The sequence below is a fragment of the Alexandromys fortis genome, unplaced genomic scaffold, assembly GCF_014885135.2.
Source record: "Alexandromys fortis isolate MF-2015 unplaced genomic scaffold, M_Fortis_MF-2015_v1.1 scaffold_209, whole genome shotgun sequence".
Lineage (NCBI taxonomy): Eukaryota > Metazoa > Chordata > Mammalia > Rodentia > Cricetidae > Alexandromys > Alexandromys fortis.
The window spans coordinates 1,669,347-1,689,782 of NW_026068090.1; the positions used below are offsets into that span (position 1 = coordinate 1,669,347).

The 20,436-nt window shown below is 39.0% G+C and overlaps 1 protein-coding gene across 2 annotated transcripts in view; it reads right to left on the reverse strand.

The window, feature by feature from the left end:
* Fchsd2 (FCH and double SH3 domains 2) overlaps positions 1–20,436 on the reverse strand; it is a 215,965-nt gene that overhangs the window by 170,124 nt on the left and 25,405 nt on the right. For both annotated transcript variants that reach the window (XM_050122646.1, XM_050122645.1), the window contains exon 3: positions 16,850–16,895. In XM_050122646.1, the coding sequence (XP_049978603.1) occupies positions 16,850–16,895 (46 nt within the window). The remainder of the gene's footprint in view (positions 1–16,849; positions 16,896–20,436) is intronic.

Below are 20,436 nucleotides of genomic sequence, written 5' to 3' on the forward strand. Positions count from 1 at the left end.
AAAAAAAAAAAAAAAAAAAAAAAAAAAAGATTATCAGTTGGAGAAACAGCTCAGAGGTTAATCAGAGGTTAAGAGCACTGGCTGCTCTTTCAAAGGTCCTGAATTCAATTCCCAGCAACCACATGGTAGCTTACAACTATCTGTAGCGTGATCTGCTGCCCTCTTCTGGCATAAAGATGCATAGGAAAACAGAGCACTTGTATACACAAAATACATCTTTTAAAAAACATTAGCACTAATTCTGAAAACAACTGCCTCATTTGGGGGAATAAAAAGTTAGTAATTAACTTCTTGAGCTTGCATTATTTTGCCCCCCTCGCTCCAGTACTGGGGATTATAGCAATGTCTTATGTATACTAGGCAAGCATTTATTCAACTACTGAAGATAAATTCATATCCCTCCAAAAATATAATTTTTAGAGGAAAGCACTAATGAAGTCCCCCACTATCACAGATCACGAAGTTTCTCCACGTGAGGAATAGCAGAGGTCAGCACACCTGGAGTGCAGTGGGTAAACCTCACCCTTTGACCATGATTATCTCCCCTGTAGGTCCTTAACGTGCCTTTTTTTGTTATGTTGTTTGTTTTTAGAGACAGGATTTCTGGCTGTGCTGTTTTGTAAAGCAGACTGGCCCTGAACTCACTGAGATCTGCTTGCCTCTGCCTCCCAAGTGCTGGGATTAAAGGCGTGTGCCACTGCCCAGCTAAAATTTAAAAGTTTTAAGCTCATAGTTAGATCTTTTAATGCAATTTACCCAATAATTCACCTCACTAATTTTCCGAAGTATCCATTTACAAATTAGTAAGAGATTCCTTCAAAACCAACAGCTGCAATACACACAGGGCAGCAAATTACAGCCTCTGATTATTTTCCTAAATCAAGTTTGGAGCACAGTAATATCCATTTCATTTGTCTCCCTGTCTATGGCTACTTTCATTCTCCATTATCAGAGATGGCTAATTTGGTAGAGACCACATGACTTTCAAAGTATGAAATATTTACTATTTGGTCCTTTGGGGGCAGAGCAGGGAGGGCCAAGCTCTGCTGTGAACGACTAAACATAACCCACTGGGATGACTTGTCACTTTTTTCCTTCCTCCAATTATTCACTGAAGTTAAGACAGGTAATTAAACACCTGATCCCACACTGAAGATGAGAAAAAGTTAAACTTGGCTTCCTGAGCAGCCTTGTTTTCTACTTCGGCTTGAGCAAGGGGAACCCTTCCTCCGGTTTCAGTTCCTCAGATCTTTTTGTTTGTTTGTTTTGTTTGAGACAAGAACTCACTATGTAACCTTGGCTAATCAGGAACGCGCTATGTATAGATCCAGGGTGGCATCAAACTCAGAGAATTCTGCAATTAAAGGCATGCTCCACTATGGCATATATTGCTGAGATCTTAATTAAGACATGAAAACAGAATTTTCCAAAGCTCTAAACACCAAGGAGTCCTCAAAGTGGTCAAACACTATATTGAATAGTTCAGCAATGGCGTCTTCTTGTTCGGCCCCACATCTATAGAGCCTTGCTTCAGACAGTGAAAGGCCTGAAATACATGCTTAGGGTAGTAAGTGGCAGAATTACATGCAGAAAACCTCTACCCTGTCTCAACAACTGTGACTTCCAAAGCAACCACATCTGGAAGCAAATTCAGTTGCTACCCTGTGGTCTGGGCTATGCCCTGGCTACAGGGGCTTGAGGTGCCTTTGCTCCACTGTCTTTTACTTCCACCTCAACAAAAGCACAGTTGTCATAAACACATAAACTATGTGCTCTTCATTGCTTTTCAGCATGTGTAAGGCACTAGGTATCAAATCATAAAACAGAGCCCAGCAGCGCATGCCTGTAATCCCAGCATCTGGAAGAAAGACAGGAGAACCAGTAGTTCAAAGGACATATAATGCAATTGTTGTGTGTATTTTCATTCTGTTCCAATAAGTAAGTTTGCTTGAGGTCAGAGGGCGGAGCTGACCATAGAGGTTTAGAGGACTGGAGACAGAGGTCAGGAAGTGGTAAGGCGGGGCTGAGACAGAATCTTGGCCCTTTTAGTCATAGAAACCAAAGAGGTAGGAAAGCTGCTCCTCTGATTTTTCAAGTTTTTCTGATTAAGATTAATTAGACTAATGCTTAGCGAATGAGGCCAGCACTGGCTCTATATGAGACCCTGTCCTTAAAAAAAAAAAAACAAGCAAACAAACAAACAAAAACTCACATGGTATGTCTCCTGATATCCTAAAATCTCTATTTTTCTATTTCTGATTCTAAAAGAATCAAAATAAGGTTTGATACAGACAAAGGAATTACCACTAAATCAGGAAGAATCAAAAGAATACACATAAAAGGTAAAGAGATGGCCCAGTGCTTAGAAGCACCTGTTGCTTTTACAGAGGACCTAAGTTTGGTTTCCAGTACAACCATTCTCAACTCCAGTTCCAGGGATCTAATGCCCTCTTCTAACCTCTACAGACACCAAGTACGCACAAGGTGAACATACTTATATGCAGGCAAAACATATACACACTTAAAATGAAAGAAATAAATCTAAAAAAAATCACACAAAAGGTGCTTCAACTATACAAGTGTATGTGTGCACAGCAGAAAAGGAACCTTGATGTGTCTTTGCCTACTATTCATTCAGCACTTGTTTTTGTCTCTATTTGTCTGAGACAGGATCTCAAACTTGCAGCCCTAACTGACCTCAAACTTGTGGTACTCCTACTGCCTCAGCCAGCTGAGAGCTACGATTACATGTATGAACCACCACGGCATCTTTATTCAACAGTTTTTTAAATGGTACCTTCCATTTGTATTTATATTAAGAAGCAATAATCAGCTTCTTAATATACTAACTAGAGTTAGTACAATCTAACTCTAGAAGTTAATAATTATAGTGTTCTGTGAAGTCAGTCTGGGCTACAGAATATGTTCAATGCCAACCAGAGCTACATGCAAGACTGTCTCACAAAATCATAAATAAAATAACCACTTAGAAAAAGAGCAGAGTAATGAGGTGGTCAGGAAGGTCTACCCTGGTGAAGACATCAGATCATGTGGATCACTTCAGCTCCTCCCTAATCTCAAGCCTCTGAGTAAAACTGCTTGACTCCCCCACAAAAGAAAAGCATCAACATACAGTACAGAAGATACTGTTGTATTGATATACTTTGGATTTTATTTACTACTTATAACCTAATCTTAGTATATTAAATTCATCAATAGCTATCTAATTCAACTATTTTAAAATGAAATTCTCTTGTGAAAAAGAATGCCCAGAGTAGGTCATTACAGTTCTTTATATATTACAAACGCAAAACTTAGAAAATGGAAGGATATCCTGCTATTCTGGGAACATTCCCACACTGTTTAACACCTCTTAAATAATTTCCTATGATTTTTAAAAATTCTTTTACAGTATACATAGTGAATACAAATTCTTAAAAAGATATTGACAAATATAAGCTGTGATTTGTTTTTAAATTTTCAGCTTTAAAACAACGGTGCTATAATATTTTGAGCACTTATATCACAGAAATGATGTATCAACAAGTACATAGGTTCTGCCCTTCATAAACTGTGGCCTGCAAGAGAAAAATGATCCCTCCCCATGATGAGTTTCTACCCTAGCTGAAGTCTTCCAGTACTTTCAAAACAAGGAATACTTCTGATATCTAAAGGTACAGAGGAATTTGCAAACAAAAACAAAACTTCAGAAATCATATCCTTAAGTACTAAAAACTGTTAAGTGCTAACTTTAAACCACAAAATATTCAAGAAAGCTACTGAAATGATTATAAAACACATTTTATATTTTGTTTGCTTATTTAGGTGATGAGACGGACCCCAGGGCCTCACATAGGCTAAGTATGCTAATCATTGAGCTACATCCTTAGCCAAGTACCTTTAATCCCCTTTTTAAAGAAATAATTTTCATTCTTTTAGTATGTTAGTGTTTTGCCTGCATGCATGTGCCTAGTGCCTTTGAAAGCCAGAAGACATGTCAGATCTCCTGTAACTAGAGTCATTGATAGTTGTAAGCCACCAAGAGAATGCTGGGAATTGAACCAGAGTCTTCTGAAAGAACAGCACGTGCTCTTAACCACTGGGCCATCTCTCCAGCTCCAATCATTTATTTTTTGAAACATTATTTTATGTATGCATACATGCATGTGTCACATGGAGTGTATGTGGAGATCAGAGTTCTCTCCTCCTGGGATGTGGATCCCAGGGATCAAAGAGGTCATCAGGCAGCAGGCGCCTTGACTAGCTGAGCCATCCCTCCCATTCCATAGCAAAGAGAAAAGAACAAATCTAATTAATGAGAAGGTAGTAATAGGACTAGCCCTGGTTGATTCAGTTTAAAATTAAAATAAAGCATTCAAAGAGAAAAATGAAAGCATCAAACACCAAATGAATGAACTGAAAAGAGGGGTCAGGCACAGTGGGGTGAGACTCTAGTTCAACTACTTCAGAGGAATTCAGATGGGAATTCCTTGAGTTCAGGGATTCACGGCCAGCCTGTGCAGCACAGCTAAAAAGGAGTGGGCAAGGAGCATGCCTGAGCTATTAAAAAATGTCCAGATCTCCAAAATTTAGTTTTAAATGTACCAAAACGAAGAGGAATTAATTGATGGTAAAAGGATCAATAAATAATTAAACATGAAATAGAGCAAAAATATTAAATGTCAGGGTTTGGATAGAAGATATTTAAACATTAATTGTGATTAACTTTGCTAAATAGAAATATTCAAAAGATAACAAAGTATATTCACACTTTACCTCCTACAATATATCAGCTGAAGAACAGAATATAAAATATTTGGATACATAAAAATATCGGGAATATGACAAATTTAATTAAAAAAATTCAAATGCTCTGAATTACTAATACAGAGATATGACACAGTCATCAACAGCAAAGATTAATAGAAAATAAAACAAAGGGGGGAAAAACCACGTTATTCTGGGAGTGGGGGTATTTTGAAAGCAAAGCCCCAGTTACCTAGAACCCTGGACACAGATTGAAAACCTACCTAGTTGCAATGATGCGCAATTGTAATTCCAGCACTCAAGCAGCCAAGGCATGAGAATCCCGAGTTCAAGGTCCACCAAAGATAAAAGTAAAACTTTGTCTCAATAAATAAATAAACAAACAAATAAATTCCAAACTTAAAACCTACTTTAAAAAAAATTCCCAGTCATCCCTGCTACTGTTTTCAGGGTGGTTCTAATTTCACTCCTCCACAAGTGAAGTGTATACATAAACGTCTATATACACGGTACACACACAGGCACAGCAATGTCCTAGCTCACTGGAAGAGTCACAGACATTTATTCTGTTACAAAGTGTCTACTAATGAGAACACATAACTCCACATGGCATCTTATAGACTGGTAAACTGAAGCATAGGGTAGTTAAAAGTCTGAAGTCACAAAGCCAAGTAATATAACTGATAATCCAACCACAATCTTCATCAGGCTATATTTTCAACTTAGAAAACTTTTATTTTCCAAAATTTCACCTTTCAACAGTTTTGTGGGTTTTTTTGAGATAGGGTATCGTTGTGTCTACCTAGCTATCGTGGAACTTGTTCTGTAGACCAGGCTGACCTCAAACTCACAGAGATCTGCCTGCCTCTGCCACCCAAGTGTTGGGATTAAAGGCGTGCACCACCATCGCCCGGCATCTGATGCCTTCTTCTAACCTTCTTGGGCACCAGGCAAACATGTGATGCACATACACACATGCAGGTAAAACACTTTTCTACATAAAACAAAATAAATCTTGCTGGGTACGGTGGCACACATCTTTAATCCCAGCACTCAGGAGCCAGACGCAAGAGATCTCTGAGTTCAAGGCCAGCCTGATCTACAGAGCTAGTTCCAGGACACTCAAATAGCTTGAGTATATACACCACAATTTAGGAGTTAGCATATCCACCTTTTCAATCACATTGTACAGGTAGCTACACTAAGAAGTTGAAACTGTTATCTGGATAGGAAAATCATACTGAATATGATTTTGGTTCCACAGAGCTGCTGAAACAAAGCTCCTCTATTGGGTACTTTCAAGAAATTTATGCTTTCCCAGTTGCAAAGGTTAGAAGTCCAAAACTGCAGCCATCTTTGCAGAATGAACAAATCTGTTTGGGCATCTTTACTGGCATATGGGTATAGCCAGTAATCCTTGGCACTCCTGGTTCTCAGACTCATCATTCCGGTTTCTGTCTTTATCTTCACATGCCTTCCTCCTTCCTATGATTCTCTGTGTATGAACTTCTCCACTAAAGACAACAATCACTGGATTGGGGCCAGTCTACTCTAACTCATCTGTGAAGTTCCTCTTCCAGGTAAGATCACATTCACATGTTCTGCTAGACATAGTTTAGGGTCCCACTACCAACCCACTGCAAAACCTTACTTGCTTTTAAGAATGCATAAAATAATTCAAAATGTAGTCACCCCTAAAGCATTTATAAATGGCTCTATGACCTGAGGTCTTTACTTATCTCACATATACTTTTATTTCTATCGATGAAGCTAACTAAATTATCTAATTTGCAACTATATGAAGAAAAAAAATGAAGTCTGCATAAGGCTACTGTTTTTATTTACTGGGCTAAAGCCATAATGTTTCTATATCTCAGATGAAATTATAAAATAATCATAATGATTAAGCAAGACACCATAAGGAAAGGTGTTAGCCAATCAGAACATGACTTTAGGACAATGAGACTAAGGTGCATTGCTCCATGAGACGATGAAGGCCAATTAAAAAAAATATTTGATAAAGAAAATATTTGAACTAGTTATGTAAGAAAGCAGTTACGCACAGACCCGCTTTTACGATCATTTCTGTCCCTCACATGGACAGATTATCGATTCAATGCCATATTAGACATAGGAAAGACATTCTGAGGAAGAAAGGTGGGTGTTCAACAATATAGCCTAGGCTCTGAATGCACGGTGTTTTCACTTACTCATTCACTGTCAAAGTGTTCAGACACACTGCAGGTTTTCATGGACTTGTTGAGTTCATATGTGGATTAAACAGCACTTTAACTGAACCCTCACAAGACAGACAAATGGCTTTAAAAGAGTCCAAAGAAACACAAACTAAAGAAAATATTAATAATTCAAGTCTGGTCTATAAGATCTAGTTCCAGGACATGCACCAAAGCTACAGAGAAACCCTGTCTCAAAACAACAACAACAGTAATAATAATATTCACAATGTATCAGTACACAGGACATGTAAATATCTTAGAAATAATAATATGCTTCTATCTATATGGGGGAGAAGCATGGTCCTGCCTCAAAGTGAAATATCAGACTTTGCTGACTCCCCATGGGAAGCCTTACCCTCTCTGGGAAGGGGTGGGGGAGGGGAAGGAGGGAAGTGGGAGGAGAAGAGGGAGTGGGATCTGGGATTGGTATGTAAAATGAGAAGAGATTGTTTTAAAATGAAAAAATGTTTCTATCACTTAAAATTTTTCACTGACAGGCTATACAATCAAAATACGGGTATTGGACGTACAGCTCAGCCACACAGTAACTGCCAAGCATGGGTAAGGCTCTGGGTTTAATTCCCAGAACCACCAAAGAAGGAGAAAGAGAAAAAGATGATGATGATGGGGGCGGGGAACCAACCATTACTCAGATAATCCTACAAAAAGCAAGAATATCTGTTAACAACAATAAACTCAACTCAGAAAAAGCAAATACTATGATTCAACTTATGTGAAATATTCAGAATGGGGAAATATATAGGCTGAAAGTAAATGAAATAGATCAAGTGCTGAGAAAAGAAATTGTTTTCGTTTAATGTGATATAGGTATTCTGGAAATGATAGTGCCAGTTGTACAACATCATCAATATATATGAATTCGCTAAACAATCGCCTAAATGGGAAACTTTGTCATACATACATTTTACCATCATTTTAAAATTTAGGTCATGAGCTCTCCCATCCCCCAAAAAACCTCATCAAATTCACTTGTCAATTCACATTATATGCATATTAAACAGTCTGACCCATGACCTTGAAATGGCTAATTATATTACCAGGTTAGACTGTGTCCTTTTACTTTACTAGAATATCTCCTCCAGATAAAATGAGAAAACTGAGTTTCTCCACTCCAAAAATGAAGTATCAGCACTCTCAGAAATTACATAGAGAGATGTAAGCTTCTCCTGCTAGATAGAGTGGCGCACATCTTTAATCCCAAAACTTAGGAGGCAGAGGAAGTCAGAGCTCTGAGTGTGAGGCTAGCTTGATCTACAAAATGATTTCCAGGACAGTCAGTGCTATGTAGAGACATTCTGGGGACACCCCCCTACAAACACACACATGACAGGTAGATGATAGATAGATAGATAGATAGATAGATAGATAGATAGATAGATAGATAGATAGATAGATAGGCAGGCAGAATGATTTTAAAAAGTGCCCCCCCAACATGCTGAGAGATAGTAGCTTATTAGAATGCTTACCTAGCATGAAAACCTAATTCAATCCTCAGCACCACAGAAAGTGGATGAGCAATACGGACAGACATGATGGTATGCATGTATAATTATAGTACTCAGAAGGCTGAGACAAGAGGATCATGAGTGGGAGGCCAAACTGGGCTACAGAATCAGTCAGGCCAGTCTGGGCAATGTAGAACCTGTCTCAGGAAAACCTCAGTAAGCCAGATATGGTGGCACACACCTTTAATCACAGCACTCAGCAGGCAGAAGCCAGCGGCTCTTTGTAATTCAAGGCCAGAGCGGTCTATATAGGGAGACTTTGCCTCAAAAAGGAAAAAAAAAAAAAAAAAAAAAGTCTAAACAAGTCAACAGAATCTATTCAATGAAAATAAATTGTAAATTGAATTCTATCAGTGATTTTTTTTTTTTTACTCTCAGAAAATATAAACAGAAAAAACAGTACCTGTATCCCTAAATGCAATCTTTTCAAAAATAATTACTTTCTGGCTGGACAGCAGTGGCGCACGCCTTTAATCCCAGCTCTCGGGAGGAAGAGGCAGGTGCATCTCTGCGAGTTTAAAGGCTAGCCTGGTCTACAAAACTATTTCCAGGACAGTAAGAGCTATTACATAAAAAAACTCTTTGTCAAAAACCAAAATAAATAAATAATTATCTTTTGTTTCCCAAGTTCATCTATACTCAACAGTGAAAAGAAAGAAAACTATGATCATGGCAAATTTGTTTCTTCAATTTTGTTTGAATGAATCAATTTAGCACTTCAGAGTCCAGCATGCTATTATGACATGATAGAACAACTTAGTTCTATTACTAGAACTATTACTAGAAATTAATAATTTTAATGTCTGAAACTATATTTTCCATTCACTTAGTAAACTATAAGCAAACACTTATCAAGATAATAGAATAGTAAGTTATATAATATACAGAAGAAGCTATGACTGGGGCACATTAGAGCGTTCTCAAATACAGAGCAGCAGATGACCTCTTAACGTAGATGTAGATGGCACTTCACACTTGATCTGCATTTTGAATGGCACAATGTAACTACCGAGGGAAATGCAGAGTCTTTGCAACACACACACACACACACAAATAAATAAATAAATAAATATTATTAAAAATTTTTTTGAGACAGGGCCTTACTATATAGCCCTGGTCAGTCAGCAAGTCGACACACAGACCACTCACGTGGCAGCTCACAACTGTCTATAACTCCAGTTCCAGGGGATCTGATACCCTCACACAAACATACAAACAAGCAAAACACCAACAAAATAAATTAATAATAATAAAAGAAAATCAAAAAATGCTTAGAATAATGCCTGACATCTAAAGCCTCAATCTATTTTACTTAACTTATATTAGAAAGAAGAGTCTGCACAACTGGAACCTATATACAGAGGTGAAACAGGAGAAATTAAAACAAAAAAACAAACAGGTTTTGATCAATTAGAGCAGGGGACTCACAGTCAATTTATACAATCAAACAAATTAGCAAAAATACATGCAGACTAATATGCCTAATAAAAAAGGATTAAAGAAACACTGTTACCACACCGCCTCTCACTCGCCAAGCTTCAGCCAAAGAAGGAGGATAAGAAAGAAGGGGCCCATCCACACCACGGCTTGTACAAAGCGACTGTCAGCAGATTCACTGGTGAAAACAACCAGAAAACAACAGCAACAACAGCACCACTCACAGGAGTGCCCCCTCCTCATCCTTATGTCACGGTGCAGTACCACTCCTTGAAATCAGATGCTATCAAAGTCTACTGAACATCTGATTTACAGGTTCCCAACCAGCACAGACCTGTGCTTCAGAGTGCAGCCATCAGTGCTTTCTAAGGAGGCAAGCAAGGCCTATCTGGATGGACTTTTTGAAGACATCAAGCTACTATGCCAAAAGGTATCAAGCTAGCAGGCCCCACGTACACAGAACTTACATAAGAGTCCCAATATGAGAGGAAACATTTTATTCTCAAAAAAAAAAAATCCCCGGGGCTGGAGAGATGGCTCAGTGGTTAAGAGCACTGGCTGCTCTTCCAGAGGTCCTGAGTTCGATTCCCAGCAACCACATGGTGGCTGACAACCATCTATAATGAGATCTGGCACCCTCCTCTGGCCTGCAGGCATACATGGAGGCAGAATGTTGTACACATAATAAATAAATAAATCTTTAAAAAAAAATCCCCTTTTCTGTTTTTAAATGCTAGTTATTTTCTTCCACAGGATCAAGTATGACTTTGAGTGGAAAAATAGTGGACAGAAACCAGGCATTGGCAGTTTTTCCATTTTCATTTGTATATGACTCTCACATGTAAGATGTAAAGCACTACTAACACAGGTCAAAATGTTTCGGTGAACATGTTTCAACAATTCAACCTTACGACAATTATAACAAACCTGTTAAAATTTTCTGAGGAAAAAAGGAGCAAGAAATTAAAAGCGTAAAAATTAAAATAAGCATTGAGACCTGTTAATCCTAACTGGGTGGTTAAGGCAAGAGGACCATGAGTTGCAGGTCAGCCTGGACTACAGACGTGAGTTCCAGGACAGCCAAGAAGGTAGGAAGGAAAAACAGGCATGCTATCTCCAAGAGTCTCAAAACCACGGCTCTAGTCTAAATTCTTCCCTCTCCACTATTTTATGCTGGCCTAACCAAGAATCATTAAAATAGAAACAGGATATGGAGAGGAAGAGAATAAAAGCAGAATAAGCAAATGTTTGTTTTGTTTTCCAAGACAGGGTTTCTCCGTGTAGCCCTGGCTGTCCTGTAACTAGCCCTGTAGACCAGGCTGACCTCAAACTCAGAGATCCGCTGGTCTCTGCCTCCTAAGAACTAGGATTAAAGGCGTGCGCCACCACTGCCTGGCTAAGCAATTATTTTTGCTCACTTCTTTAAAAGATGTGCTTCAGAACAGCCACAGAAAGATGAAAGTCTAGCAAATCTATGTACCTAGGAAGACCAAATTTACTCACATCAACAATTTCTTCTAACATAGCTTCACAACTTTAAAGATTAAACTATATAAAAATAACTGTGAGACAAACATTAGCCTGTTCCTTCCTATTATATTTCTAACACTTCTGTAAGCCAAAGAAAATAAGATAATAAAATCATTTTTAAGAGCATCGATAAAAACATAATAGTAATCCCCTCAATTTTATTCTGATGAGCTTTCTTAGTAGTTACCTTGTATCCCTATTTACATGATAAGCACAGAAGAGAAAAAAAAAAACTTCAAGTATATAGTACATGTATTTCTCTAATAAAGCTAACTCTAAGAAGCTGAACTGGCTACACTTTAAGCCGCTACACAAATGGAATTCACTAAAGAGACTTTCCATCACATATATGCATTCTCCAGTACCATGCTCAAACTGTCTGTAAGTCTATTTCTTAAAAGAATAAAAATAGTAAAGTTTTAGGTGTCGCAGGGTGATATTACAGGGTAACTGCCAGCATGAGTATGTTTATTCTATGTTTGTCCTTCAGTAAGGAACCGCCCTTAAAGTACACAATCTTTTCCTGTTCTTTCTCTCCAACCACAGTAACCCTTTGTATCCCTCCCTTCACTAGCAACGTTCTGCCAAAGACTACAGGAAGTACATTAATACACAGAGCTTGCCTGCAGGAATTTCAGCTTGAATAATACAAATGAATTTACAAACTAAATTCAGTTTAGTTTGTAAATTCAGTGGTTAGTTATCGTCAAGCCAGACTTGATTTTACCCTAAGATTTAGTGCTACTTGATGATCTTTTGGGGCTACTATTTTCAGAGATCAAACTGTTATATCTCTATAAACAGACATTCGAGTCATCTGCTATTTCTGGAGACTTACAAAGTGAACTTCATAAACCACGCTTAAAAAGTAAAACATTAATACTTCTGTAGGAAATCGAAACTGCCATGCAACCTAAAAGGCTTCACCACTCAAATTCCATCAAGTGTAATGAGAATCTGCAACATTTCTCTTTTCCTCCTAACACTCCCCTAAAGGTGTGTTACAGATATTGTATATGCTTGAGGAAACATTTTTCAAATTGCTGTCAAAAGATCTATCCCAAGTTCAAACGAACTCCACACACACACTGATGTCAAATGATCTATCTCAAGTTCAAATGACTACACAGAGAGAGAGAGATTGGAAAGTTTCTCACTCTGTAGCACAAACTCTCCTGAAACTCATCGAAAGCTTCCAAACATACTGAGATCAGAACATGAGCATACCTGGCTGCTGCTGCTGTTTCTTAAAAGACTGACAGTTTGCATTTCATTTGAAAGTTTGAGGCAAAAATAAATTAGGTTTCACAAAAGATTGATCAAACAGCAGTGAAGCCCAAAGACCCTGCCTCTTCTCTCCCACAGGGCAGAACTTGACTTTATAAAAATAATTTTCCATTAGAATGATTCTTCTATATGCTCTCTGAATCTCACGAATGCTCAAATCTTTCTGGCTACTTAATCTTTGGTCCTGAGAATGCCAGTATCACCAGTAATAATTCACTAAGAGTCACTGAAGAATGACCATTTAACCATAAAGCCATTTCATGGCTTGGAATAGTGGACTGGTGAACGACAAACATTCACAGAAAGAATGCAAATGCAAGGACTATGCCCACACCACTCCTTCTGCAAGCACTGCTATATTCATAGTATTTAGAAGAGTATTTGGTAACTATTTTCTTAATAAATGAAAACAGATTTAAAATAAACATGTAATTTTAAAATAGTGTATCATTAGGCCGAGAATGTAGCAAAGTGATGGAACACTTGTCTAGCAGGTATGAGGCCCCAGTTCAATTCCCAGAACCACAACATAAATACAATGAAACAGGATAACAATAAACAATGAAATGGCACGTGTCTTTAATCCCAGCACTTGGGAGGCAGAGGCAGGAGGATCTCCATATAGAAGCCAGCCTCCTCCAGATGTCAAAGTCAAGGCCCTTCAGAAATGAACAGGGAGATCTGTCTCATTCATACACACACACACACACAAACATAAACATATATTTAGATATGAACTAAAATTGATAAATTAGGAAAGAGAAACAAATGATAAATATGTATGAAAATGAAACACTTTACTCTGCATGCTAAACTAAAAAAATTAAATAATTTCTTAAAAAAACAAGTAAAGTAATAAAAAAAATAAAAAGTTCAAGCATTTAAATTAGAATTCCTCTTTTTTTCCTTTCTCCTTCAGTGCTAGAGATCAAACTCAAAGCCTTGCACATTATGGGCAGTACTCTGAGCTCCATCACCAACCTCCATTTCTTTCAGTAAAATAAAACGACCTTGCTGGGGGCTGGAGAGATGGCTCAGAGGTTAAGAGCATTGTCTGCTCTTCCAGAGGTTCTGAGTTCAATTCCCAGCAACCACATGATGGCTCACAACCATCTGTAATGGGGTCTGGTGCCCTCTCCTGGCCTGCAGGCATACACACAGACAGAATATTGTATACCTAATAAATAAATAAATTTTTTTCACTTTTTTTTTATTAACGATTTCTGTCTCTTCCCCACCGCCGCCTCCCCTTTCCTTCCCCCTCCTCCAATCAAGTCCCCCTCCCTCGTCTGCCCCAAGAGCAATCAGGGTTCCCTGCCCCGTGGGAAGTCCAAGGACCACCCACCTCCATCCAGGTCTAGTAAGGTGAGCATCCAAGCTGCCTAGGCTCCCACAAAGCCAATACGTGCAGTAGGATCAAAAACCCATTGCCATTGTTCTTGAGGTCTCAGTAGTCCTCATTGTCCGCTATGTTCAGCTAGACCGGTTTTAACCTCGGCTTTTTCAGGCCCAGGCCAGCTGGCCTTGGTGAGTTCCCGATAGAACATCCCCATTGTCTCAGCGTGTGGGTGCACCCCTCGCGGTCCTGAGTTCCTTGCTCGTGCTCTCTCTCCTTCTGCTCCTGATTTGGACCTTGAGATTTCAGTCCAGTGCTCCAATGTGGGTCTCTGTCTCTGTCTCCTTTCATCGCCTGATGAAGGTTAATATTCAGGAGGATGCCTATATGATTTTCTTTGGGTTCTCCTTCTTATTTAGCTTCTCTAAGAACCCGAATTATAGGCTCAATGTCCTTTATTTATGGCTAGAAACCAAATATGAGTGAGTACATCCCATGTTCCTCTTTTTGGGTATGGCTTACCTCACTCAGGATAGTGTTTTCTATTTCCATCCATTTGCCTGCAAACTTCAAGAAGTCCCTTGCTTACTTATTTACTTACTTGTCTTTTGTGTGTAGGAGTAGGTGTGTAGGAGTGCATATGGAGGTCAAAGGACAAGTCTCCACTGTCAGTCCTCAAATTCCACCTTGTTTGAGATATGGTCTCTTTTTATTTGTGCCCATGTATGCCAGTGTGCTTCCAGGAATTCTCTCTCCACCTCGCATCCACTATAGGAGCACTGGGGAGCATAGACACATGCTTCCTCATCTGGCTGCTTTGTAGATTCTGAGGAGCAGCTCAGGTCATCACAACAAGCAACTGATTCCCTATACCATCTTCTCAGCCCAGCCTTCCTATTTAGATGATACACTAACAATAAATAACAGCTGAAATTGTGGCCCTCCCAAAAAGGACCATTAGATAGTACAATGACAGAGGTAATGCCATGGGAGCTAGAGAGATGGCTGATGTGGGTGTCCTTCTGTATGTGCTGCTTTTGTTGGTTGATGAATAAAGCTGTTTAGGCTTAGCACAGTAAAGCCAGGCAGGAAATCAGAACAGAGAGAGAATAGGCGGGGAAAGGAGACACTATGTAGCTGCCGGAACCTTACTGGTAGGCCACAGCCTCATGGAGATACACGGATTAATAGAAACGGGCTAATTTAAGATGTAAGAGCCAGCTAGAAATATGCCTAAGCTATTGGCCAAGCAGTGTTGTAATTAATATAGTTTCTGTGTTATTATTTGGGTCTAGGCAGCCAGGAAACAAACACGTGGTCTCCGTTTACAAATGGCTCAGTGGTTAAGAACACTGGATGCTCTTACAGAGGATCCAGGTTTGATTCCCAGCACGCATGTGGAGGCTCATTAACTGTTTATAACTCCAATCCTAGGGGATCTGATGCCCTCTCTTGTTTCCATGGACACCAGGCACACATATACTACACAGACACACAAGAAAGCAAAATACTGGTACACCCAAAATAAAATAAAAATAATTTAAAATTTTTGCATCCTTATATACGTAACAGCTAAACACACATGCCTTTTAAAAATATTTAGATTACAAATATATAACTTAAATCAGGCGGTGATGGCACACATAATTAATCCCAGCATTCAGGGAGCAGAAGTAGGCAGATTTCTGTGAGATTGATGCCAGCCTGGTCTACAGAGAGAGTTACAGGACAGGCTCCAAAGCTACAGAGAAACCTTGCCTCAAACAAACAAAACAAACATACATACATATATATATGTATATACCTAAATTAAGACAAATTCAATTTGATTTTTCTTTAAACTTTGCCAAATATTTCAATGTAATAAACTTTCATACTTACAGAAGAGTAGTAAATTTTGGCAAAGCAAAAAAAAAAAAAAAGTAGAGAAATAATTTTGGAAATTTTAAAAATCTATTATCAATACTGGAGATTCAACCATGAAAACTGACCCATATCTATATTTATTAACCTACCACAACCACCAAAACAAATCATAAAATCTTATTAGGCTCAACATCACTTATGTAGCATTAGCACTACATAATCCTAAGTACTAGAGTTCAGAGCCCTAGTACCCATGTAAATATGAGGCCAGCATGTGGCCCATCTGTAATCCCAGCACTCCGAGGTACAGATAGGGGATCCCTGGAGCAAGCTGCCTAGCTATACTAGCTTTGCCAGCCCTAGGTGCTATACTAGCTTTGCCAGCCCTAGGTTCAAGTGAGAAATCTTATCTATGACCTTCTTTATTATAAGGAACAATGAAGGCTTACTTTAAGATTTAAATGGATTTAAAAAAATTGAATTTTGGCAGGGTCTGGGGGGCACATGGCTTTAATCCAAGCACTCAAGAGACAGAGGCAGGCAAATATATCTCTGTGAGCTGGAAGCCAGGCTGCTCTCTACACAGACAGTTTAGTATCAGTCAGGATAACATGGTCAGAGCTTGTCTTTAAAAACTGAATGAATGAATGAAGAGCTGGATGGTGGTATACCTTTACCCCAAGCATTCAGGGAGACAAAGGCAGGTAGATCTCTAAGTTTAAGGCCAATCTGTAGAATAAGGGAACCAAAGGAAGACAGTCACAAGTGGGCAAGCAGCAAAAAGGATTCCAAGGTTCTCCTTGACAGGAGATCTGATCTAAGTCAGGCAGGTTACCTAGGACAGGGACCAGCCCCACACTCACCTGTGCATACTCTCTTTCAATAGCAGCCTTCTTCTGACTGAAAGTCCTAGAAATACAAACAAAAATTAATCACCAAAAGCAGAACTTTAAAACCTCATGAAAATTTATCGACACAGCTTTAAATACTGCCTTTTAAGATATGTAAATAGAGTGGAAAATGATTCCTCTCTATGAGCTCAGGAACAGAGGAAACCATGCCAGCATACTCTCTGCAGTTTTTCACAAGACATACAGTAACAAGTACAAGGCCATGGAATCTATGGTGTAAAGATAAACTTTCTATACATTCATTATTTCAGATTCTATGGCTACATGCCATATTTTAACACTTGTGGCTGGGCACAATGGTGTTTGACTACGGTTTGACTCCTGGCTCTACTTTCCAAGTGCTGGAGTTACATGCCCCTCTTCACTGGCATTTTTACATGTGTTCTAAAGATGGAACTCAGATCCTCATGCTTATGAGTGCTCTATGAGCCATTCTCCAAACCCATTTAGCTTACATTTAAGATTTATCCAAGTAGCATGTATCGATATTTCCTTTCTTTTTACTGCGGAATAATAGCCCACTATATGATTATACCACATTTTGTTTATCCGTTGATCTAGTAATAGATGTGAGTCATTTTCACAACTTAGCTATTAAAAATAATGCTGCCACAAGCACCCAAATTTCTATCTGCACACATACTCATTATACATACATACAACAGTGCAGTGTGGAGGTCAGAGGACAACTTTGCTGCATTGGTTCCCTCCTTACACCTTTATATAGATTCTGATGATTGAACTCAGGTCATCAGGATTTACCTACTGAGTCATCTTGTTGGCCTGAGATAGGTATTTTAAATTTTCTGTGTATGTATAAGTAGAAGAGTTAAATCATATGATAATTTGCTTCAACTTTTGAGAAACTATCAGAATGATTTCAATCACAAGTATAATATTTTGTATTGATTGTATATTTTTAATTTAATAGCTAAACTCAAGAAACTAATATTTCAAAATAAGCCATCTATGGTAGTCCATACCTACAATCCCAGCATGCTGGGAGGGTCAAGAAGGAAGATCACAAGTTTGAGGCCAGTCTGGCCAGCTTGGCAAGACCTTGTCTCAAAATAAAATGAGAAGGACTAGGGATGTAGTACAGTAGTAGAGCGCTTGCCTAGAATGTATGAGAGCTGACCTCCCAAAGTCCCGAATATTCTTTGGGTTTGTTTTAAATGGACGGACCCTAGGTAGCCCACGCTGGCCTCAAACTCCCCATCTTCTTACCTCAATGTCCTAAGTGCTGGGATTACAACCATGTGCCACCACACCCAGCTACAAATGTTTATTTCTTAATGTGTGTGTATGTGTGGGTGTATAAATGTGTGCACTGCATGTGTATGTGTGCACACGCGCAGAGACAAGAGGCATTGAATTCCCAAGGAGGTAGAGATTTAGGAGGCTGTGAGCCACATGACATGGGTGCTAGGAATTGAACTGGGATCCTCTAAAGCAGTGGTTGAGGACCTTCTTAACACTGTGACCCTTTAATACAGCTCCTCATGTTGTAAACAACCATAAAATTATTTTTGTTGATAAATTATAATTCTAACTTTGCTACTGTTATGAATTGTAATGTAAATATCTGTGTTTTCTGATGGTCTTAGGCGACCCTATAACCCCAACGTGATCACAACCCACAGGTTAAGAATCACACCGGTGGTGGTGGTGGTGGTGGCGCACACCTTTAATCCCAGCACTCGGGAGGCAGAGGCAGGTGGATCTCTGTGAGTTTGAGGCCAGCCTGGTCTACAATGTGAGTTCTAAGACAGGCTCCAAAGCTACAGAGAAACCTGATCTCGAAAAACCGAAAAGAAAAAACTCTAAAAGAACAATATGTGTTCTTAACCTCTGGGTCTCCATTCCATACAGATGTTCTTAGTGTCATCTAGAACACAGGCTCTTACGGGCTATGTGTGCAGCTCAGTGGTAGAAACTTTGCTTAGCACATGAGAAAATATGATCGGAATAATGGTTGCTGACTGGAAATTTCTTTAAAAAACAAAAAATTAGCAGTTGAGGGGGCACATGCCTTTAATCCCAGAGGGAGGCCAATCTCTGTGAGTTCAAGGCCAGCATGGTAACAGAGTGAGTTCCAGGACAGTCAGGGCTAATACACAGAGAAACCCTGTCTTGAAAATCCAAAACCAAGGCCAGGCAGTGGTAGCGAATGCCTTTAATCCTATCACTCGGGAGGCAGAGGCAGGTCAATCTCTGTAAGTTCGAGGCCAGCCTGGTCTACAAGAGCTATTTCCAGGGCAGACTCCAAAGCTACAGAGAAACCCTGTCTTGAGGGGAAAAAAAAAATAATTCGTTGCATCAATGTAATCCCATTAGGAAAAAAGTATTAAGGCATAGAATAATGAATCCTTCACAGAAAATATTCATTTTATTTTATTCAAATTCACCAGGGGAATTTAATTATAGCAGATATGGCCTTTAAAAAATGCACTTCTTAAATTAGAAGCCCTGAAAATAAAAATTATTCCCGAATGTATACGCTGCAAAGTGAGTATTACCTTAGCATTATGGAAAAAAGTAAAATCTTGTTTACAACTCTCAGAGCTCTTAGATGACCTGTGGACAAGCACAGCAATCCTATGTATTTACTTATCCATCCATCCTTATGGATGTGCTTGTGCCTATATATAGGCACAATATAATATAATATATATATATTTAGTTTTTTGCATGTTTGTTTATTTGTTTAGATTAGGTCCTGTCAAGTAACCCAGACTGGCCGCAAAGTCCCCCTCCTCCTGCCTCTACCTGCCAAGTGCTATAAATACAGATATACACCACTATATCTCGGTCTAAGCAGTAATATTGTCAAAGAAATCTGTTTTTCTGAACAATAAATCCGAACAGTAAGTTGGAAATACTCGAATGCTTTTTGTTGCTTCACTTAGAGCTCTCCACAAAAAGCAAAACAGACATAAGGTAACTCTTAAAGGCCCAGGACTTTTAGAATGGTAAGCGATTATTCACTTCAACTTAAGGTCACCATCTGCAGTGGTCTCTAAACAAGTCCGTCTGACCTCTCCAGCTACACAGGAACTAAACTTAGGGTCCTCCAATATAAGGCTTTTTGTTTGCCTCAAAAGTCTGTCACTGTGGCCGCCTTCTTCAGTGATCTCAGCTCTACCTTCTGAAGAGCATACTGTAGGTTCCCCTGGGGCTTTGCTGCTTTCTTGGACACTCTCTTTTATTAACATAAAGATGCTTTCTTCTTGAAATTCAGGAGCTAACTAGCTGGCTTAAAATTTTCCTTCTGTAGTTTTTTCACCTCTGCCGGTGTTCAGAACTGAAGGAAGTAGGGTGTTGCTGTGGATAAGGCTCTGGATGAAGGCAATTCAGATTTGATCTATGCAGACAATGGAAACTTTTGTGCCTTCCCTTTCTCCTATCATCTGTGTCCCTGAAGTGGCAATTTTAAATTTCCTTCACCAGCTTTTCCTTTTAGTCACAGCTTGGCTGTTTGGCACAAATGCTATCTTTCAAGATGCCTTCCCCACTAACCTTAATCATTGCTAGCTTTT